Source organism: Leptosomus discolor, unplaced genomic scaffold, assembly GCF_034619465.1.
Source record: "Leptosomus discolor isolate bLepDis1 unplaced genomic scaffold, bLepDis1.hap2 HAP2_SCAFFOLD_124, whole genome shotgun sequence".
NCBI classification, from domain to species: domain Eukaryota; kingdom Metazoa; phylum Chordata; class Aves; order Leptosomiformes; family Leptosomidae; genus Leptosomus; species Leptosomus discolor.
In genome coordinates this window covers 158,025-181,922 of record NW_028237881.1, presented here as the reverse complement: position 1 = coordinate 181,922, position 23,898 = coordinate 158,025, and the positions used below count along the sequence as shown (strand labels likewise).

The following is a 23,898-nucleotide window of genomic DNA, read 5'->3' as shown; positions in this document are numbered from 1 at the left end:
GCCCTAGACCCCTCGCCGCCCAAACTTTGGCAATTGATGGCACCCTACAGAGCAATGAGGACCTGAGAAAAAAAAAAAAACAAACAAACAAACACCACACAAACACCCAGACAGGGAAAGAAAAACAAAACAAAACAAAAAACCCCCAGCTGCTTTGGTTTTTTACTTTCCAGTACTCTCAAATCAATACCTTACTGTCAACATTATATCCTACCTGAAATAAAAACAAACAAACCAACCACATTCACACACCCATAAGTTTACACACAATAACTCCCATTCATTCGTTCGTTCATTCATTCAACTCCCATTCATTCGTTCGTTCATTCATTCAACTCCCATTCATTCGTTCGTTCATTCATTCAACTCCCATTCATTCGTTCGTTCATTCATTCAACTCCCATTCATTCGTTCGTTCATTCATTCAACTCCCATTCATTGCTCCCCTCCTCCAAACATCTCTGCTTCACCAGTGACCTTCTAGAATAGCATATTTCCCCCAATTCCAGAAGCAGTCCACAAATTGAGTCACTAGGATCCTCCAAACATCACCGCTCCACTCGAGGCCAAAATGTCAGCCTTCATAATGGGAAGCACAGGAAAACGTCACATCACGCTTGAGACCCGGGGCAATGCGGAGCCATATCGTGTGACACAGTCTCACAACACGCTCCAGACCTGGGGCAATGCAGACCCATACAGTGCAACGCAAGACCCAGCGCAATACAGAGCCATAGAATACTAGGCAGTCATAGATCACAGTTGAGACCAAGCGTAATACAGACCCATATAGTGCGACGCAAGACCCAGCGCAATACAGAGCTATAGAATACTAGGCAGTCATAGATCACAGTTGAGACCAAGCGTAATACAGACCCATATAGTGCGACGGAAGACCCAGCGCAATACAGAGCTATAGAATACTAGGCAGTCATAGATCACAGTTGAGACCAAGCGTAATACAGACCCATATAGTGCGACGCAAGACCCAGCGCAATACAGAGCTATACGGTGTGATGCAGTCTCACATCACACTCCAGACCCACAGCTATATGGAGCAACGCAGTGCGACGCAAGACCCAGCGCAATAAGGAGACAAACAGTGCGAGCGCTCTTGAATCACAGTCAAGACACAGGGCAATACAGAGCCACAGAATACTACGCAGTCTTACATCACAGTCGAGACCCAGCACAATATGAAGCTGTATGGTGCAACACAAGACCCAGCACAATGCGGAGCCATATGGTGTGACGCAGTCTCACACCACGCTTGAGACCCGGGGCAACGCGGAGCCATAGAGGGCGACGCAGTCTCACACCACACTTGAGACCCGGGGCAACGCGGAGCCATAGAGGGCGACGCAGTCTCACACCACACTTGAGACCCGGGGCAACGCGGAGCCATAGAGGGCGACGCAGTCTCACATCACAGCCGAGACCCGGCGCAATACAGAGCCATAGAGGGCGACGCAGTCTCACATCACAGCCGAGACCCGGCGCAATACAGAGCCATAGAGGGCGACGCAAGACTCAACGCAATACAGAACCAAACATTGCGGCGCAGTCTTGAATCACAGTCAAGACAGCGTGATACAGAGCCATAGAATGCTACACAATCTTAGATCACGGTTGAGACTCGTTCCTTTGCCTGGCCAAGCAGAACTGACTGTGGACAGCCCTCTCCCCTAAGCTAACTTTAAAATCCCCTCCCCAATATTCCCAAATTTATCTCCCCCTCAGTCCCACCCCCCTCCCTTCAAATACACATCCCAAAACTTAGCTTGCAGAGGGCCAGGGGGCGCAAATCCATCCTCAGCAAAGGAAACACGTCGGCCAAACGGGATGCTCCCACTGTCTCCAAACTCCTCCTTGTTGTCTGGAAAATCCAAAGAAAACAACTAAATATTGCTGGCAGACAGCACCGCACCGCTCACTTCCAACCTCTGCCACAACACACGCACCCAACCACCGCCAAGAAGGGCCGAGGTGTTCCACTCCTCACCTGCCCTGCACCGGTTCCAGACTTGGGTGCTGTGGCCCTCAGCGCTCGCCGCACCTGAGATACCAAGAAACAAAAATCACTGGTGCGCTTGTGAGAAGTCACCGGCTCCATGATCCTCCTCCGCCTCCCCCCGGCTCACCTCAAACTTTCATCCTATTCCAGAAGCAGCCTGCACTTCACCTGCAAAAGAAAAGGTAAGTGCTTAAATAAGCTGCCATGTAACACTTGGCTCATAGCCACCGAGGCAGCCCACAACAGCCTCACCTTCTCCGATTGCTCATCGACATGAGGCTTCGTCACTCCCAGCCCGTGTGTGGCACCTGTTAAACACAAAGCAGAAGACACATTTTGAGTTACTGCCCAAAACCAATGCCTGCCCGCAGCGATGCGTACATCCCGCCTCCTATACCTTGCCTGCTCCCCTGTCCAGCCTCTGTCATTTTAGGCTGCTGCAATGAGGCTTGCGTACCACCTGTAAAACACAAATAAGAAGGAATGCTTAAAACTTCATTGGCAATACGACAACTGAAAAATAACCGCTACTTCAGCCCGCTAGCCATGGCTCACCTTGCCAGAGTCAGCACTGGCACCAACATCCCGCTTTGCGCATCACTGGGCATCTTCAAATCAGAAAAAAAAAACCCACACAACCCATGATGTAGTCACATCGCCACCGGTCACAACTTCTCTCCGACACACTGCACTGACTCACCTTCTTACAAGGCTCTGCTCAGCCGCTCACTATGGTCTGCTCACCTCCTCTGTTGCTCTTCGAAGCGCATATTGTCCCTCTGCATCGGAGAAAACAAAAACCCCAACCAAAACTTGTTACATGGGGCACCCAGGTGCTGATCAATAGCTTCACAATTCCAGAGCTCTCGCCTCCATTGCGGAGTAGCACCTAGAGGCAAAGGGCAGCCTGCCATTCAAAACAACACACCGACATTCGCGGCCCACAGACACAGTCCTTTACACCTTTGAGATGCAATCTGCTTCACTCCCGCTCAACAGCCCCTGCCCAGAAGGGTCCCAGCCTCTCCATGAAACACTCCCAAAATGACTGGCCGCACAGCCTGCCAACAGCTACTCAACCAGAGATGACTGTACAAACGTTGCCTAAACAGTCTATGCATATCATCAAGACATTAACCAGAGATGCTTATCGCTATAACACCTACCCCTGACTCTACAGCCCTGGGCAGAGCAGCTCCAAGCCACACACACACACATACACTCAGAGAGCAACGCTACACAACTCTGCAACCAAGAGAGTTTGTGCAAACAAGGCGACTCAAAGAGGAGGGAAAACTCCCAGCAAGAAGGATGACAGCCGATTGAGTTGCGCTGTCGGGCAAGATGACATACAGAGCCGTAATGCAAGGCGAGGGGTTCTATGGCAGGCCCAGAAAAAAAAGTGGCACGAACTTAATGGCCCATTCTGAGAAGTTATGGTCAAAACCGAGATGACTGATGCGCAGGAAGCCTGCCTTCAAGACCTATGAACGCAAGGATGCAGGGAAGAATTCTCAGTATATAGAAATGGACAGCTAGCGAGCAGAGCTGCTGGTGCAGCCCAGAACCACACCACAAACGAGGACAACCCGGAAACTTCCGAGATGCAAGACCGATCCACGCTAGAAGCTCGTCACGCAAAGAAAAAAAGAAATGCCCGCGTGGCAATACGCCAAACAGCACAGGCATTCGAGACCACAGGGATGGCGCCCGAGATGTCTGGCTCGCTCTCGAGCGCAAAGAGGAATGACGACATTGAGACCTCAGAAATCTGTAAGACACTGAACGGACTAGACAAACTACAGAACAACACAGAGACAGGCTGGAACTGCCCTGCCCGTGCTACTCCGGTGCCAAAAAGTAACCCGCTCCTTTATCCGCCCAAGGAGAACTGACCCTGGACAGCCCTCTCCCCTAAGCTAAATTTAAAATCCCCTCCCCAAAATTCCCAAATTTCTCTCCCCCTCAGTCCCACCCCCCTCCCTTCAAACACACATCCCAAAACTTACTTTACAGAGGGCCGGGGGTGCAAATCCATCCTCAGCAAAAGAAACACGATGGCCAAACGGGACGCTCCCATGGTCTCCAAATTCCTCTTACTCGTCTGTAAAATCTAAAGAAAAACCAAAATATTACTGACAGACAGCACCGCACCGCTCAATTCCAACCTCTGCCGCAACATCCCCACCTCCACCAAACCACCCCCACCCCCAAGAAGGGCCGTGCCATTCCACTCCTCACCTGCCCTGCACCGGTTCAAAAGCTGGGCGCTGCAGCCATCATTGCTCACCGCACCTGAGATACCAAGAAACAAAGTTACTATTACGCTTGTGAGAAGTCACTGGCTCCGTGATCCTCCTCGCTAATACCCAGCTCACCTCAAACTTTCATCCTATTCCAGAAGTAGCCTGCATGCCACCTGCGAAACAAAAAGGTAAGCGCTTAACCAAGCTGCCATTTAATACTTGGCTCTTAGCCACTGACCCAACGTTCAACAGCTTCACCTTTTCGGATGTCTCATCAGCGTGCAGCTTTTTTCCTCCAAGCCTGTGTGTGGTACTTGCAAAGAACAGGGCAAAAAAACGCGTGCTGAGATACTGTCCAAAACCAAAGACTGCTTGCACCGATGTCTACGCCCCACTTCTTTACCTTGCCCGCTGCCCAGTGCGACCTCTGTCATCTTGGGCTGCCGCAATGAGGCTCAGGTACCACCTGTAAAACACAAAAAAGAAGGGATGCTTAAAACTTCACCGACAATACGACAACTGAAAAAATAACTGCTACTTCAGCCCGCTAGCCATGGCTCGCCTTGCCAGAGTCAACACCGGCACCAACATCCCACTTTGCACATCGCTGCGACCCTTCAAATAAAAAAAAAGAAAACAAGGCATGATGTAGACATGTAGCCACCGGTCACAACTTCCCTCCGACACCCTGCACCGTCTCACCTTCTTACAGGGCTCCACCCGCCTCCTCTATTGCTCTTCAAAGCACATCTTGTCCCTCTGCAATTGAAAAAAAAAATTATCAGCACCTGGGTGACTTGTTTAAGTAGCTTCACAATTCCAGAGATGTCATCCCCATTTCACAGTACAACCTAGAGGCCAAGGGCAGCCTGCCATTCAAAACAACACACCGAGCTTTGCAGCTCAAACAAACATCCCTTAAGACCGTTGAGATTCATTCTGCTTCACTACTGCTGAACAGCTCCTCCCAGAAGGCTCCCAGCCTCTCCATGAAACACTCCCAAAACAACTGGCTGCACAGCCTCCCAACAGCTACTCGACCAGAGATGACTGGAAAACTATTGCCTAAATGGTCTATGCATATCATCGAGACATTAACCGGAGATGCTTGTCGCTATACCGCCTACCCCTGACTCTACAGCCCTGGGCAGAGCAGCTCCAAGCCACACATACACACTCAGAGAGCAACGCTACACATAACTGTGCAAACAAGGTGACTCAAAAAGGAGAGAAAACTCTCGGCGAGAAGGAGAACACCCGAACGACACAAGGTGTCGGGCTAAAAGACCTACAGAGCCGCAAAACAAAGCGAACAGGTTCTATAGGGCAGCCCCACAAAAAAAAACCTCGAACGTAACGGCCCGTTTCAAGAAGTTAGGGTCAAAACCAAGATGACTAACGCGCAAGAAGGCTGGCCTCAAGACCTATGAACATAAGGATGTGGGGAAGAAGTCTCAGGCCCTGAAAGCGGACAGCTAGCAAGGAGAGCTGTTGACACAGCACGGAGTGACGCCACTAACGAGTAATGGCCAGAACTTGCAAGATGCGAGACCAATCCACGCTTTAAGCTCCTCATGCAGAAAGAAGAAACGCCCCACTGGCACTACGCCAACCAGTACGGGCGTTCGAGACTGCAGGGATGGCGCCCGAGACGTCTGGCTTCCTCTCGAGTGCCAAGAGGAATGAGGACATCGAGACCTCAGAAATCCGCAAGACACAGTAAACACACTAGATAGACTACATACCACAGAGACAGGCTGGAACTGCCCTGCCCGTGCTACTCTCGTGCCAAAAAGTAACCCACTCCTTTATCCGCTCAAGGAGAACTGACCCTGGATATCCCTCTCCCCCAAGCTAAATTTAAAATTCCCTCCCCGACGTTCCCAAAGTTATCTTCCCCCTGAGTCCCACCCCCCTCCCTCCAAACGCACATCCCAAAACTTAGCTTGCAGAGGGCCAGGGGGCGCAAATCCATCCTCAGCAAAGGAAACACGTCGGCCAAACGGGATGCTCCCACTGTCTCCAAACTCCTCCTTGTTGTCTGGAAAATCCAAAGAAAACAACTAAATATTGCTGGCAGACAGCACCGCACCGCTCAGTTCCAACTTCTGCCACAACACACGCACCCAACCACCCCCAAGAAGGGCCGAGGCGTTCCACTCCTCACCTGCCCTGCACCAGTTCCAGACTTGGGTGCTGTGGCCCCCAGCGCTCGCCGCACCTGAGATACCAAGAAACAAAAATCACTGGTGCGCTTGTGAGAAGTCACCGGCTCACCTCAAACTTTCATCCTATTCCAGAAGCAGCCTGCACTTCACCTGCAAAAGAAAAGGTAAGTGCTTAAATAAGCTGCCATGTAACACTTGGCTCATAGCCACCGAGGCAGCCCACAACAGCCTCACCTTCTCCGATTGCTCATCGACATGAGGCTTCGTCACTCCCAGCCCGTGTGTGGCACCTGTTAAACACAAAGCAGAAGACACATTTTGAGTTACTGCCCAAAACCAATGCCTGCCCGCAGCGATGCGTACATCCCGCCTCCTATACCTTGCCTGCTCCCCTGTCCAGCCTCTGTCATTTTAGGCTGCTGCAATGAGGCTTGCGTACCACCTGTAAAACACAAATAAGAAGGAATGCTTAAAACTTCATTGGCAATACGACAACTGAAAAATAACCGCTACTTCAGCCCGCTAGCCATGGCTCACCTTGCCAGAGTCAGCACCGGCACCAGCATCCCGCTTTGCGCATCACTGGGCACCTTCAAATCAGAAAAAAAAAACCCACCAAGCCATGATGTAGTCATGTAGCCACCAGTCACAACTTCCGTCCAACACCCTGCATTGACCTTCTTACAGAGCTCCGCTCACCTCCTCTGTTGCTCTCCAAAGCGCATCTTGTCCCTCTGCTTCTGAAAAAAAAAAAAACCCTAAACAAATCTTGTTACATGAGTCACTCAGAGGCTGATCAATAGCTTCACAATTCCAGAGCTCTCGCCTCCATTGCGGAGTACCGCCCAGAGGCCAAGGGGAGCCTGCCATTCAAAACAACACACCGAGCTTCGCGGCCCACAGACACAATCCTTTACACCTGTGAGATGCACTCTGCTTCACTACTGCTGAATAGCCCCTCCCAAAAGTCTCCCAGCCTCTCCATGAAACACTCCCAAAATGACTGGCCGCATAGCCTGCCAACAGCTACTCAACCAGAGAAGACTGTACAACCGTTGCCTGAATGGTCTAGGCGTATCTTCAACACATTAACCAGAAATGCTTATCGCTATACCACCTACCCCTGACTCTACAGCCCCGGACAGAGCAGCTCCAAGCCACACACACACACTCAGAGAGAAATGCTACACAGAACACTGCAAACAAGGCGACTCAAAGAGGAGAGAAAACTCCCGGCAAGAAGGATGACACCCGAACCACACAAGGTGTCAGGCCAAAAGACCGACAGAGCCACAACGCAAGGCCGAGCGGATCTATGGCAGCCCCACAAAAAAGCCTCGAATGTAATGGCCTGTTATGAGAAGGTACGGTCAAAACCAAGATGACTAATGCGCAAGAAGCCTGGTCTCAAGACCTATGACCGTACAGATGCAGGGAAGAAGACTCAGTCCGTGGAAACGGACAGCTAGTGAGTAGAGACACCGTCGCATCCCAGAGTGACGCCGCAAATGAGGACTGCCTGGGAACTTCCGAGATGCAAGATGGATCCACGCTTGAAGCTTGGCATGCAAGACAAAGAAACGCCCGACTGGCACTACGCCAACCAGTACAGGCATTCAATACCACAGGAATGGCGCCCGAGATGTCTGCCTTGCTCTCGAGCGCAAAGAGGAATGAGGACATCGAGACCCGAGAAATCTCCAAGACACAGTAAACAGACTAGACAGACTACATAACACCACAGAGACAGGCTGGAACTGCCCTGCCCGTGCTACACTGGTGCCAAAAAGTAACCCGCTCCTTTACCCGCCCGAGGAGAACTGACCCTGGATATCCCTCTCCCCTAAGCTAACTTTAAAATGCCCTCCCTGAGATTCCCAAAGTTATCTTCCCCCAGTCCCACCCCCCTCCCTCCAACACCTGTTCCACAACTTAGCTTGCAGGAGGCCGGGGGGACACATTCATCCTCAGCAAAAGAAACACGTCGGCCAAATGGGATGCTCCCACAGACTCCTAATTCCTCTTCACCGTCTACAAAATCTGAACAAGAAAACAGTGTTGGTAGACAGCAACGCACCAGTCAATGCCAGCTTCTGCCACAACACACACACAGCCCCAGAAGGGCCATGTCATCCTACTCCTCATCTGCTCCTCATCAGTTCCAAAGCGAGGGGCTATGGCCATCATCGCTCACCCCGCCTGAGATACCAAGAAACAAAATTACTGTTCTGCTTGTGAGAGGTCACCGGCCCCAGGATCCTCCTCGCTAATCCCCAGCTCACCTCAAATGCTCGTCCGACTCCAAAGGCAGCCTGCACGGCACCTGCAAAAACAAAGGTAAGCGCTTAACCAAGTGGCCACGGAATACTTGGCTCTTAGACGCTGACCCAGCACGCTAACACCTCACCTTCTCGGACGGCTCGTCAGCATGAGGCTTCGTTCCTCCGAGACAGGCTAGAACTACCCTGCCCGTGCTGCTCCGGAGACCTATTCCTGGACAGCCCTCTCCCCACTATGCTATTTTTAAAACCCCTCCCTACAACTCCCAACCTTGTCCCCACCTCCCAGAACACCCTCCCAAACACCCATCGCTCCACTTAGCTTTCAGACGGCCGAGGCTCTGAATCCGTCCTCGACAAAATACCGCATCGGCTAGCCAGGATGTTCCTGCAGCTGCCAGGCTCATCTTCATCTGCACAGAACCAGTACCAGCAGTAAGCATCGATACAGACCTCTTCTACTACACCCTCCTACTCAAATAGAATGTGGCCTTCTGCTCACCTGCAGCAATTCCAGCGTTGGATGCCAGAGACATCGTTGCTTGAGGCACCTAAAATACCGAAAGACAAAAGATTGCTGTTGCGCTTGTGAGAAATCAGGTAATTCACGATCTTGTGACTGCGTGCCAGATATTTGCCCTAGCCCCTGCTAGTTAACCTCACCCTTGGTCCTATTTAGAGAAATAGTAACAATTAACTCGGTATACACTAAAACTAGTTCCATTTCAATAGCTAGGAGTTCCGAACAAACACAATAGACATAGATTAAAAGAAAAAGCATGCTACTTTTACTAGCCCAGAACAAAATTTTTGACCTAAAAAAAGAAAATTTGTATATAAGGATACTTTGTAAGATAAATGCAGCTGAACTTCAACCACTACAGAAGCTCCTACCTCAAAGAGAGCCCTCTGTTTCTTTAAGCGTCGAGGCATATCTGCCAAAAATAGCTTAGGCAGTTCAAAAACTACTAATAACTGAAGGCTCGGCAGAACACTGACACCAAAGAAGCCCCAGAGCAGAATGAGCTCCCTGAACAGAGCCCGAGGCTCATATACTCCAGGACCCGCCCACCACCCTTCCCACAATCCCCTGGGAAAGAGGCAGGGTCTACCACCATAACACATAAAGGCACCCAGAGGAGCAGCAGGGACTTTTCTCATCTGCTTTCAGTTTACAGGATACAAAGCACTGAATAGAGAAAGCCACCTGGACTAGAAGTTACTCTTCCAGCTCTTTTACTGTGGCTACATCCGTTACATCAGCAACGTGACCAGGTAGGGAATTCAACTTCATTTTTCTGGGGTGTAGGTAGAAAAACATAGATGCCTTACTAAGCTATGGAGAGAAGTCACTCGTTGATTATAACAGCAATATTATTATCAAAAATTATGTCCTTTTACTTTACCAGTTTAAAAAATTCCATAATGGTAACAAAGGGAAACCAAAATAGGTCGATAAGAAGGAAATGTTAAAAAGGAAGGAGGGAAATAGGGTCATCAAACTACAAGAATGAAGATATTGAAACAAAACGTAAAAGGTGATGAAGATGAGGATAGGCAGGAAGACAAAAAAAACCCAGCAGGGACTTGGATAAATAGAGACACGAAAAGAAAATTTAGAGAGAGACCTAGAAATGCTCTTTTCACAATCAACAAGGAAGAATGAAATAAGAGCCGGTGGGCAGATAGAAAAGGAAAGACATAGAAAGAAAAGGTAGAAGGTGACAGTTGACAGGGCAATGTTAGCAGAAGAGGAAAAAGCTTTGGGGAAACAGACAGCCTGAAAAGGAGAGGAAGGCAAGGACAGGCAAGGAGGCAGGCAGAGATCTAGAGAACTGCGGCGGGGATGGACCCCGGCTAGAGCCCGTAGGGAACAGAACACCCTGGGCCCACGGCACATCACCCCCTCCTCTGCGGCCCGGCGGCCAGAAACGCATCCGGGATTGCAAACAAGGCGGTGACGGTTTGTGCCTTCGTGCCCTTCGGAAGTCCCGGCGGTGAGTTCGCTACAAGGATCGATGTCTGCAGGCAGCAGAAAAAGAAGAATGAGGAAAGCAGGAGGCAGGCCAGAGGAAAGGTAGGGGTGTGGGACGGGGAGCTGGGAAATGGGATACCGGGAACGAGACGGGGACGGGGAACTGCACGAGGGTGTCGAGAGAGAAACGGAGCTCGGCAAGGAGGAGGACGGAGAGGTGCGACAGAGAGGGATGGAGAGAGCGAGGTGCCCGCAGCCAGGAGAAGAAGAGAGTGGACGGGGGGGTTGTGGATTTTACTACAATAGGGAACCAGATAGAGGGAGATGGAGAGAAAACTATAAAAGAGGAAGAAAGCAGAAAGAATTCTTTTTAAAAAAGACAGCTGCGTACCGGCATAGACAAATTGAAAAGCGACAAACCTGGCAAAGAATTCAAAACTAGAGAACGTAAGATGACTGGAGTAACAAACAGAAAGGGAGCGGAATTGGGGCAGAGCGGCGATGAAGGAGACTCCAACTTCGTAGCCTTTTTCTAGGTATATTCTTTAATTGGCACGGGCGTGCGGCATAGCAAAGGAAGCTCTCTCGCTTCTCTTTTTCAAGCAACTACATAGAGGTCTCTCATGCCCGAACTATAAAGCCAAGCAGGATGTTTTATATTCTTCTCTGGCACACCCACGCTCGTGACTCTTTTCAGCCATGTCTTTTCTCATGCACGATCCCGGGGGGATTTCCAGCCTGGCCTTTTCATGCGCTCAAGTCTCGTTCTCCTGTGTGGAGAGTTATTGAGAACACCTGGTCTTTTATGTTTATTCTTACGTATTGAGTATTAGCCTCGTGCTTCTCTTTTAGTCTTGGTCGTTCGTCCGTATGGCACCGCTCCCACGTCTCCCCCTCTTTGTTTTGGAACGTCGGGTTCACGGCAAGAGCGGCAAGGAACCTCGACTTCCGTTCTTCTGGGATCTTGTATGGTTCCCCAGATGATTCTGAGCGCTACAAGTATAAAAAGGACACAAGTGTGGCCGAGACCAACAATTGCCCAAATTTGTAAATTTAATCCGGTAAACCGATTTTTCTGGGGGGCTTTGGCCGCGTCATGCTGTCAGAGATGTCATCCGATATGCTTTTATGTGCTAAATCTTGTAAGCGCTGCCACTTGTCCTTGCAAAGCGAGGGTCAAATCTTGAACCGTGCTATCTATGTTAGTTGAAAAAGCATCTTGAATGTGCTGTTTAATATGATCCCACGTATATACGCTATCGTTCCATACTAATGGAGTAATGCATAACTTTTTTCTTTACATTCCCAGTCGCATTTGTAATTTCATTCGATTAGCCGTTGCATTTTACCTATCGCCTAACCGTATCGCTGCCGCTTCCGATACGTCTAAGTGCGTTAATATTTGCCGATCGATATTTGCTTGCGTAGTTAATTCTTGGCTTATGTTACTCAATGTTCCCGCTAATTTGCGTGCGGTGTGTACAGACTCTGCTAAAGCTGTAGCGGTAATAGCTGCGGTAGCTAAGATATGGATTGCGGATATTATAAAAGCGATGACCCGTCCTATACAGAGTTTTCTTCGTTGTGGAGGTTGTTTCAGTGCCTTTGCTAACCGACTTAGGCCAGAATCCCCTACCCGTTGTCGAGTCGCATTTACGAGAAGACGTATCTCGGCTTCTCGTCTCATTGGTATTGTGGCAGATACATTTAATTTAGAGATTTTTGTGTGTGTAATGCAACTGAAATGATATGAGTTCTGTAAGGTGAGTTCAAAGGTATGACTTGTTTTTGGAAATATTAATCTCAGATGCGGCCACAAAAGCGTAAGGACGCGAGGTACAAATAATAAGAGTCATTATGAAAATTGGTCAACTGTAAAGAATATTAATTATTATTTTTTGAATAGACTCCACGTGCTACGTGTCTGAGTCTAAACGGCGAGGCCGATCGGCAAAGCTTTGCAAAATATGAACTAAAACTCTCCTTAAACTGAGCCTGTAGCACGGGTCCTGAAAGACCTCCTTCTGACCGCTTCGACTCATTAGTTAGTGCATAAAAAATTTACGTCCTTCGAGGAATTAGTTATGAGGTGTCCGTGGGGACCCTGGTCCCAAAATATTAAATGGGTTGTGTTTTGTAGCACAGGTTTTTGGTAGGCTATGAGGTGTCCGATTAAGATTTGTTACATCCTTTGTCATATCTCTGGGGATCTTACATAAAGGTAAGTTAACAGGGGCAATCGTGGTTGCGTTTTGACTGACGACTGCGTCGGCTATTCTGGGAGCAGAGATGAATGTTAAATGGCTAGTTGCTCCTTGTCTATTTTCCCATGTTGAAAGATGAAATTTTTCTCCCGTATTAAGGCAATTCTGTATTGGCTCGTTTGACGTGCAAATGGGTGATAACCCGGTATGATACTGATGGGTGTCGTTACTTCGTACCCCATCTCTGCCTTCTGTTAAAGGCCCTGAAGGGGGAATCCGGGTTCCCTCCGTCCATTTTGAATCATTATCTGAAATAGGAATTTCCGGATCCCACCAGGTATTTCGTTTAAATGGCGGTGAGGGGTCCGAGACATGTGCCCGATACAAATGTCGAGCGCGACTAGGATGACGTATCGTGTAAAGAATAAGTATACGTCCTTACCGTACTGTTCCTGGTGATGACTGCTAAGTACGCCAAAAAGGTGTTTGCTGGCATAGGCGATGCACCCGCAGATGCTGCTGTTGTACTTGTGCTATGTTGTAGTTGTTTAAGTTTTCCCCGGGCGACAGGATCATCTTTTGTTGTTCTCTCTCATTTCCGTGGTCTCTTATTTTCATTTGGGTTCAACTTCTCCATCTGAGGCGCTGGATTCCGGGTCACATCTTTGCAGCTCGTGATAAGGCTCGATATATCGTGCTGGAAACCATTGCGGTCCTGATGGAAGAAGAACGTGCGCGTACCCCTCTCCCCCACGTGATCGATTCGGTGGGACGGTTCTGTCGGTCGTTTGCGCTGGGGCCCCTGTATGTAACCTCTGGACGATGCGATTGTTTCTCTGAAACTGAAAAATGCCTTTCTGCGGCGGTCGTGTTTCTGCCAGCAATATTCTTGCGCTCGTAAAGGCAGGTAAAGGATTTCGGGATCGTATCCTCTCTGTGTCCGAATACAATGACACCCTTTCGTAATTAACCATATGACAAGTTCTAAATAAGGGGTTATGATTTTGTTAAGCTCCTTTGGTAAAAAACAACTGTTCTAGGTAAAAAAACTCGCTTATTGTCTACCGACAACTGACCCACTGACCCGATGGGTTGACGTTCGGTTCTGAGGATGAAAAGACCCACGGGTAATTCTGCTCAAATTCTGTCTGCTTGAAGCTCAGATAATTTTTGTGCTACAGGGTCCAATTCTTTCTTTGCTTCTGCTGACAAGCAGCATCCTGAGGTAAAGTTGCTATCCCCATTCAAAGGTGCAAATGAATGACACTTCCCGATTAGAAACACCCGGCTGAGGGCATAACCAATTGGTGTCTCCTAAAAACTTCTGTAAGTCGTTCAAGGTCTACTTTGTCTTGTAAGTTTTAGTACGTTGTTCTGATAAAATACACGCCGGCTATTTCCACGGTGGCCGAGTTTGTACTTTTTCATCAGCGATTTGCAATCCGTGAGATTTTAATTCATCTGACATATGCTGCAGGATGTTTTTCAAGTATCCTTCGGTTTTTTGCACAGACAAGATTGTCATCGGGGTAACGATATATCGTACCGGACGGGAAATTTTGTCTCGTCGATTGCGGAGCGATCGCGACCGCATTCCGACACACGGTCGAGCTGTTCATTGTGCCTTGCCGTGTAATAAAGAATGGCTAACTGACTTTTAGAAAAGTGCTGCTGACCAGCCTTTAGAGATAGGGAGGGAGGCCAATTTGTGCTAATCATTATGCATATATCCATTGCGGACTAACTAACAAACACTCTAAAGATAAGAACGAAGCAGAATCTGCCAAGTGAAGGACACCAGGTGGAATCCTCCAATCAGACTGTGGGGCTCAAGGAACACAGAAGACTAAGCAAGAGAGATAGGGAGAGCAGCTAGCAAGAGCTGGTCCTGCAGTTTGGAAGAGACCCATGATGGTACAGGGCACGCGCCACAGGACAAGTTCAAAAGTTCAACCGTGAGGAAGACTCGGACCTTTGTCCCCAGTGACCACCAACAACCCCTGATGGGGGGGGTGTAAATTGGGCGGGCTGAGGTGGGACTATGGGAGGAACTTATGTTAATGAATTCCTGGAAATAATTAGAATAACCCAACCTTTTCTTAGAAATGTAATGAATAAACATGAAAGCTGTAAATATAAGGCAAGAATCCTAACGCTTGAGCGTGCACGTACAGAAGGAGCTATCCCCCTGTAGATAGTTAGGGTCTGGCGGCCGGAAGATATCGTGCTGTACGGAAACATAGGGGCCCCCCCTCCCGACAGCCAATAGTGCCTAGTTTATGATGTAAGCGGACAGAAATGAGGTCGTAAACCTAAGCTATATAACGCCGCATCACCCAGCAATAAACGCCATCTGCTGTCCACCACATTGGTGTCAGTGAGCTAATGGCCCGGGGAAGGCCGCCGTGCCGTTCCTGAGCCAGGTCGCCACGCCATCAAAGGCAACACCCCCGTGCTGCCTGGCGCCACAATAAAGAATACCTGCTTAATAACACTTGGTTGTTATTGAGTTTTCTTGGCTTCAGTGTTAATACTGTCTGGCAATATCTTTTTGTGGGTTTTATCAAATTTTTACTCTTGCACATCTGCCACTTTTCAGGACGCTCCTTGCTTGTATGTCCTTGTTTACCACAATTAAAACATTTAACAGTGTTCTGATAACTATGCAATTGAGATAATGCGGCGGCAAGAACCGATGCTCTGTAAGTCTCAGTTTCGATGTTTTGACGTACTTTAATATATTCCCCTACGTCCATTGCCTTTCTTTTCAATAGTAGTAGCGCTGATTGACAGTCACTGTTAGCGTTTTCAAAAGCCAACTGGAATAACAAAGCTTTAGCGGCTTCAGGATTATCTACTTGCCTTTGCCCCCTGCAGTATATCTTCAAATGTCACAGAGGGCTCCCGAGAACCTCGTCTTATTGTCATAAAATATCCCGTATGACGCCCCGACTTGTGGCGGAGGAAGGGCATGGACCGAAGACTTTTATTGTTTCGTACACCATCATTATATACTTTTCTCTACTAGCGCATGCACCACTACGTAAGCTATGATTGGTGTACAGGCATGGTTTACACGCCACTACTGCTCACTCCCTTGTCTGCTATCCTGCAGGCTTGTGCTTCTCTCATACCTGATGGTCTGCACATGTTTACTTCCCTGTTATCTTTCTTTACTCTTGTTCAAGGGTCAGGGCAGGAGGTGCCTGAATCCTGTTAACTCTTTCCATCCCTTCTCTCCTTGTTCCTCCTCACTGACCCAGCCGGACTTGTTCAAAAGCCCATCTATCCAGGGCTATTTGTGCCTGTGTGCTTATATGTTGTCCTGTGCCTGTATGCAGACTCTGATGAATTGGTATTCCTGCACCCAAATTATCCATCGCCTGCTCTGTTACTAAGTCGTAATGTTCTAATTGCCAAACCTCACGTCGTGCCGAAAATAATGTTGTTTTCGTTAATATTTTCCAATCCTGTAGTGTCATTATATTTGCCACCCGCACCGCTTCTATTAATCCTACAGTGAACGTATTTTGTAATCCATTTTCGGTAATAGTTTTTTTATTTAACCTGGTAAGGCAAACCCTCATTAGTTGGGGACCGGTTTTATTTCTTTATAACGGGGAAGGCAAAAGTAAAATTAGCCCGTTTTGTAGCTGCTTCTTTACATTTCTGTGCTGCCAACTCGATCTTAGATAGCTCCTTCAGAAAGGGATTAGCAGGTGTCGTAGACAATATAGAATGTAACACTGGTGAAGGTGAAAATTTCAACGGGGGGGTGGGCAGGGGGGGAAGGTGTCTCTAATGGCTGAGGAGGTAATGGTAATAGAGGATAAAAACCTGGTTCCCCCTCTGCACTAAGCAGCCCAGGGTCAAAAGGGTCTTCAGTCTCAGAATTATTTGGGACATCTTTAGCTCTATCATATATTTTGGCACCTTGGCCCCCGTTTCTATCTTTTTTTTTTTCTTTCCCTTTTTCTAACAATAGCCTCTAAAGGTTTGAGCGGTGCCAACAGGGAGTATAAAAACTCCTGTGTCACACTAACAGCATCAGGAATCTCAAAACCTAGCCCTTTAGGTGTCTGTAAGCATTCCCCTACTCGCTCCCACATAGCGCTATCAAGCGTGCCATCTACTGGGAACCAATTACAATGTTCTTTTACCAACAGCAGCGATCACATTAGATGGGTTTTAGTTACACGGTACCCAGCAGCACGCAATACCTGTTACAGTCCTTTTTAATGTAATTTAGCTCTTACGAAGCTATCTGTCCCATTACAATGATTGTGTAGTTTTCCTGTTCAACAGGTGCAGGTGTTCCTGTTTAAGGATTATAGCCACAAAAACCTTAGTATAACTATAAAAAGCAAACTCGCCTGGAGGTTTTCCTCACATGGGGCACCTATCTGCGGTGATGAAGGAGATGCAGACTTTGTAGCCTTTTTCTAGGTATATTCTTTAATCGGCACAGATGTGCGGCATAGCAAAGGAAGCTCTCTTGCTTCTCTCTTTCAAGCAATTATACAGAGCGCTCTCATTCCTGAAGTAAAAAGCCAAGGGGGATGTTTTAACATTCTTCTCTGGCGTGCCCACGCGCGTGACTGTTTGCGGTTACGTCCTCTCTCACGTACCCTCCCGGGCGGTTTCCAGCCTGGCTTTTGTGTATGCTCAAGATTCATTCTGCCATGTTTGGAACACCTGGTCTTTTATCATGTTTATTCTTACATGTGGAACATTAGCTTCACGCTTCTCTTTTAGTCTCAATCAATCTTCCACATCGTTGGTAGCAAATTCAAAAACTTGTTAGAGGGAGATTCAAAGTGGAACATAAAAAGCCAGGGGCTAAAGTTTCTAGGACAGGAATCTTGGTAAAAGATATAGAAATAAAATTTTTAAAGCAATATGGTACAGGACAGGAAAAAACTAAAACAAGGGAAAGGGAACTAGATAAATGGAGACATTAAAATAAAATTTAAATAGCCAGAGAGCAAGGAAAATGGAAAAAGAAATAGGGAGCGCAAACTGAATAAAGGACAAAAGAGTCAAATGCGACGGGGCATGTAACAGACAAGAAAGGATTAAAACACAGGGATAGTCAGCTTAACAAAAGGAGACAGAGAAGGAAACCTGAAAATGCAAAAAGCTACAGTATGGTCATCAGAGAACTGAAAATAAGAGATGGCAAACTAAATTACCTGTACAGGTGTAGAAACGCTTTTTAAAGCCAAGAGATTGAGAGGAAAAAAATTCAAAAACAGAGACAGCAATCTAAATTAATAGAGTTGTGGGGAAAAAAAAAATCATAAAAGAAGCACGGGCTGCAGGACTCACGGGAAGGAAATAACAAATAAACGTGTTAGCTGGGATAAAATTAAGCACAGAAAACCTAAAAAGCCACATGAGGCAAGACAAGCAAACCTAAAAAATAAAGGCTGAAAGAGACGCACATCAAAAGTAAATTCAAGAAGTGACTGGGTACTCAAGAAACTGGAAACTATTAAAAAGAAGGGTAGAGAGCTGGGTCAAAGGAGAGGAAAAAAAAAGTGACTAGGTAGAGGACAAACAAAAAAAAAACCTGAAAAACACCACCAGCAAACTAGATAAAAGCAGACACAGAAACAAAATTTTTAAAGCCAAGAGACTAAGACAGGAAAGAATGGAACAATAGCCAAAATAACAAGAGAGGAAAGAACAAAGAGCCACAGCAAAAGAAAATGCCGAGGTAGAAAGAATATCTAAATAGTCAGGGCGTAGAGGAATGCACAAAATAATTTTAAAATGTGTCAAAATTAAGACAGCAGAAGGGATCCAAGGAGACAAAATTTTAAAAGGAAATAAGACAAAAAATTTAAACAGTGACGGAGAACTAAAATGGATTAAAAAAAAGTAAATGAAAGAGCACTAAGGAAAGAAAGGAAATAATAAAAGTAAGCATTAAAAAAAATAAAAGATATGGTTACTAGGGAAATGAAGAAATTATTAAATAGGGACAGCAAACCAACAACAAGTAGAAAAAAAAATGTGAAGAACATCAGCACTAAGGAAAACTAAGAAATAATTAAAAAAACAGCAAAGGGTATAATCACTGCTACTCTCCATTTCTTTCTCCTCATTTGCCCCAGTTCTCCCTAGTTTCCCCATCTTTGCCTCCATTGCCCCCGGTCCCCCTCCCTTCTCCTTTTTATCTCCTTTTTCCCCCCATTTCCCCTGTCCAGTGTATGTGATGCTGAACCTGGACCTTTCTCACAGCTCTTACCTGGAACAGACGACTCCGGTTCTCTCCGGGACTAAAGCCCAATGCCCGCACATCCAGCCAGCTGCGGAGCTGCCACCACCAGCAGCACCAGTGGAGCACCCACCCCAGAGCAGGATGAGCTCCCTGTTGACTTACCAAGAGTGCCACAGCATCCATTGGTCTTTCCTTAACCCCGCCGTCACCCTTGCTCCATTCCCAAGCTCACTATGGCTTCTGCCGGACTATCCCATTGCACACAGAGCTCCCTACTAAATCGCCGAGGGTGCTGGGTCTTTTCCGGCCTTTTCAAAAGCCCACCAAGTACCCTGCTGCCTTCCACCATCCAAACTTTGGCAGTTATCTCTGTGCAGACCAATTAGGACCCAATAAGGTTAAAAAAAAAAAAACAGCAAGTGGAAAAAAAAAAATCCCCTGACTGGGTTTTTTTTCTTATTAGAATATCTTGGGTTTGGGTGGTGTGTTTGTTTTGGGGATGTGGTTTGTTGCTTTTTTTATACAAGGCCTGGAAAAGAAAAATACCTCAACTCCAGCTACAACATGTTAACAACGCTTACACACTACCACACAACCAAAGCCACACACATGCACAACACTCACTTCACCTACCCTACAAACCACCCCTCCCTCTCCGCTCTGCCCTTCACCCACTGCCTGCCACCACAGGTCTGCGGCTCTCCTCAGGAACAGGGTTCCCGCTGGCCTCCAAAATCTCCCTGCCTTTGAAAACCCGAGGCCCTCCGCAGTCCAAACATTTACAATTAACAGTGCCACACAGAGCGATAGGGACTGGGGGAAAAAAAAAACCCACACAGACGGGGCAAAAGGAAAAAAAAGACACGGCACCGTATGGTGCAATGCAGTCTTAGATCACAGTCAGGACTCAGCACGACACAGAACCATACGGTGTGACCCAGTCTTAGACAACAGTCAAGACCCAGTGCAACACAATGCCATATGGTGCAATGCAAGACCCGGCACAACATGGAACTGAACAGTGCGACGCAGTCTTAGACCACAGTCAAGACCCCATGCGACACGGAGCCATACAGCGTGACGCAGTCTTATGTCACAGTCAAGACCTGGTATGACACATAGCCATAGTGTGTGGTGCAAGACCCAGTGCCATAAGTAAGGAGCTGTACAGTGCGACACAGTCTTAGATTACAGTCAAGATCCGGCGCGACACAGAGCCATAGAGTGTGATGCAAGACCCAGTGCAATATGGAGCCATAGAGTGTGATGAAATACGCAGCCGTATGGTGCAACACAATCTTAGACCACAGTCAAGACCCATCATGACACAGATCCGTATGGTGTGATGCAGTCTTAGATCACAGTCAAGACCCAGCACAATGTGGAGCCGTACGGTGACACGCAATAGCAGGTGTGACACAGCCCTATGATACGACAGAGCGCCGTACAGTGCAATGCAGTCTTAGACCAAAGTCAAGGCGTGGTGCAATACAGAGCCGAAGAGCATGATGCAAGACACAGCACAATACGGAGCCATACGGTGCGACGCGATCTCAGTCCACACCAGCATGGTGCTGCAATGCAAGATGAATACAATGCCATGCCATAGTGTCCTACAAAAACAGAACGCTACAGTGCAATACTGTGTTAGGTGACCATCAGTACAGATACAGAGCAATACAGAACAATGGACATGTGAGAAGCTGGGCTTTAAGACTTAAGCCCATAAGGACACCAGGATGAAAGGCTGTAGGGCAGCTTTATGGAAGTGGATTTTTCAAGAGCAGATCGTACCTGCCCACATTGCCTCTACAAGGGCGACCCTCCAGGAACATTCACAATGTCAGGCATGCTTTTGGCTCCGATGAAAATAAATGCTCAAGGGGCTTGATAGCGAAGCGGCAAATCACCTGAAACCCTACTGACACACATACCAAGCGCAGAGAGCCCAGGGGGCGAAACAGAGACCTGTGGAAGGCATCATCTAAGAGATGGAATGCAGATGACAAATGACGCTAAGCCACGGACACGGGCTGGAACGGCCCCGCTCCGCACACGTTCGCATCCCGTGTAACAGACCCCGGGCCCTCTAACCGCTCTCAGACTTAAGCCACCCATAACAGCCTTGTCCACAACTCCAAATTTAAATGCCCTGCTAGCCCCAGCCACCCACTGCTTTTTGCCCCTTGACTTACCTTTCAGAGGGCAGGGTCCAGAATCCCTCCTCATCAGAAGCACACGATCCGAGTGGGATGCTCCTGCATTCACCAGGTTCTTCATCGCTTGCAAGACAGAACGCCACCTGTCGCAGACATGCCACACGGCATTCATCTCTACCCAATGACACCCACCTTCTAAGTGCTGCTCCCAAGAAATCAGATGTCATGTCCAGCATCTCCCACGGAAACCAGAAAACTGATGAAATATATCACCTGTTATACTCAGAAGTTACCATCCGCTCTGCAGTTCCTAGCCTGCCGCTCCTCTCTCATCCACCGACTCGCCTCAAACCCTTGGCCCTTTGAGGAGAGCCCACGGGGCACCCGCAAAGCCCGAGACAAATGCTTAACAGAGGCACCACGTGATCCTCAGCGATTCAAGCTTAACTATGCCGCTTATCGAGTCTCTCGCCTTTTCTCAACGTGCTCTTTGTCGTGCGACTTCTCCCACCCCAGAAGGAATGCGGCACCTGCCAAAGAAACAGAGGAAAGCGTACGCTAAGATACCGCCCAAAGCCTTGGCTCGCTTGAGGCTCTTTCCCTCCGTCTCGGTCGCTTGACCGGCCAGAGTCAGATTCTTTAGTCTGCCTGCCCCCTGTCAAACTCAAACAACGGGGTATGATTCTGGCTACATCAATAATATGACATATCAAACTGCTACCATAGCACAGTGGTCATCGCGCACGTTGCCAGAATTTGCTCTAGAGTGGATCTCTCACTTGACATTTTGATCCGCACCTAGAAAATAAAAACAAATCAGCGTAATCTAGTCAGAACCACTGACAGTCACGTCGCATCTCTGATATCAGACACCTGCCCACCTTTGTCCGGCGCTCGACTTTCCTCTTCTCTCGCCCTTTGGCGTGGGGTTCGTCGCTCTGCATCTGAAAAAGCGACCCAAACAAACCTTTTAAAGCAGTTACCTGCATGCTGACTGGTACCTCGATGAGACCCAAGGCCTATCTTATTTTCGCCTGTGCCTTCTAACTACAACTTAAAACCCACCAAATTGAGCCCCACGTGTGCTGACTACCACAAACTGCTGCTCCCAGAAGGTGAGACTCCAACATGAGACACACCCGCAAAACTCTCCGCAAGTCACTGTGGCAGCTGTCTACAGCTACTTGCCTGGAGATGGACTGTACGGTCTTCACCAAAATAATCCGGGCGGATCAAGTTATCACCACACAACAATAGAGTTATGCTACCCTGCCTTTAATATCGCTACATCCCCAGGCAAGGCAGATTCAACCCTGACATGAAGGCCAACAATACACACCAACACCGTGAGAAACATGATTGTGAGACGCAATAAGACCACAATCAGATGTGACTCCAGTGAGGAAGATGCTGCAGGCAGAAAAGCCCTATGGAGCCTCAAGGGAGGAAATGCTTCGCAGTCATCGCAGAAGAGAGTCGAATGTAGCGGTCCGTTACATGAAGTTATGGTCAAAACAGAGAAGACCGATGCACGAGAATCCTGACTTTGAGACCTACAGACCTAAGGGTGCAAGGAAGACGTCTCAGTCCACAGACAGAGCTGCCGACACAGCCCGGAAGGACGCTGAAAATGAAGAATGCCCAGAAACTCAAGAGATAGGAGACCGATCCACGCCTCACACTTGTTATGCAAGAAAAGAAGCGCCTGACTGACCCTATGCCGATGAGGCTGGGCATTCGAGACGCCAAGGATGGCACCCGAAATGCCCATCTTGCTCCTTGAGCACAAAGAGCAATGAGAACCTCGAAACCAAAAAACATCCAGGACACAGAAGATTGACTAGACAAACCACACAAGAACACAGAGACAGGCTGGAACTACCTTGCCTGGCACACACCACTTGGGTGGAAAAGTAACCCAGCTCCCTTTAACTGTCCAAAAGCAACTGCTCCTGGACAGCCCTCTCCCCTATACTAACTCTAAAATTCCCTCCCCCAAAATCCTAACCTTATCGCCCCACAAGCCACCCCCAGGACCTGTCCCACAACTTAGCATTCGAAGGGCCAGGGTCCAAATCCATTCTCAAAGGAAACACATCAGATCAATGGGACACTCCCCTGGTATCCATTTCTTCTTCATCTGCAAAATCCAAACAAAACAAAAAACCCCAGTCCTGGCAGACAGCATCGCACCAGTCACGAACAACCTTTCCCACAACACACACACCGCCAAAAAAGCACAGTGTCATTCCACTCCTCAACTGCTCCTCACCTGTTCCAAAGCCGGATGCTGCAGCCATCGTCACTTATGGCACCTGGGATACCAGGAAACAAAATTACTGTTGTGCTTACGAGACATCACCAGCCCCGTGATCCTCCTCGCTAATAGCCAGCTCAACTCAAATGCTTGGCCGAGTCCAGAGGCGGCCCACACAGTGCCTGAAAAAACAAAGGTAAGCGCTTAACCAAGTTGCCATGTAATATTTGGCTCTTGGATGCTGACCCAGGACACAGCCTCAGCTTCTCGGATGGTTCATTGGCGTGCAGCTTCGTTCTTCCGAGCCCATGTGTGGCACCTGGGAAAAACGAGGCAAAAAACGTGTTCAGAGCTACTGCCCAAAACAGAC

General features: G+C 48.1%; 1 protein-coding gene across 1 annotated transcript in view; it reads right to left on the bottom strand.

Moving 5' to 3' along the window:
* LOC147412514 (B-cell receptor-associated protein 31-like) overlaps nt 1-23,571 on the bottom strand; it is a 34,756-nt gene extending 11,185 nt beyond the window's left edge. The window contains 3 exon segments of the mRNA XM_086481306.1: nt 22,833-22,895; nt 22,986-23,049; nt 23,544-23,571. Of these exon segments, the coding sequence (XP_086337432.1) occupies nt 22,833-22,895; nt 22,986-23,049; nt 23,544-23,571 (155 nt within the window).
* Nucleotides 23,572-23,898: the final 327 nt, after the last annotated feature.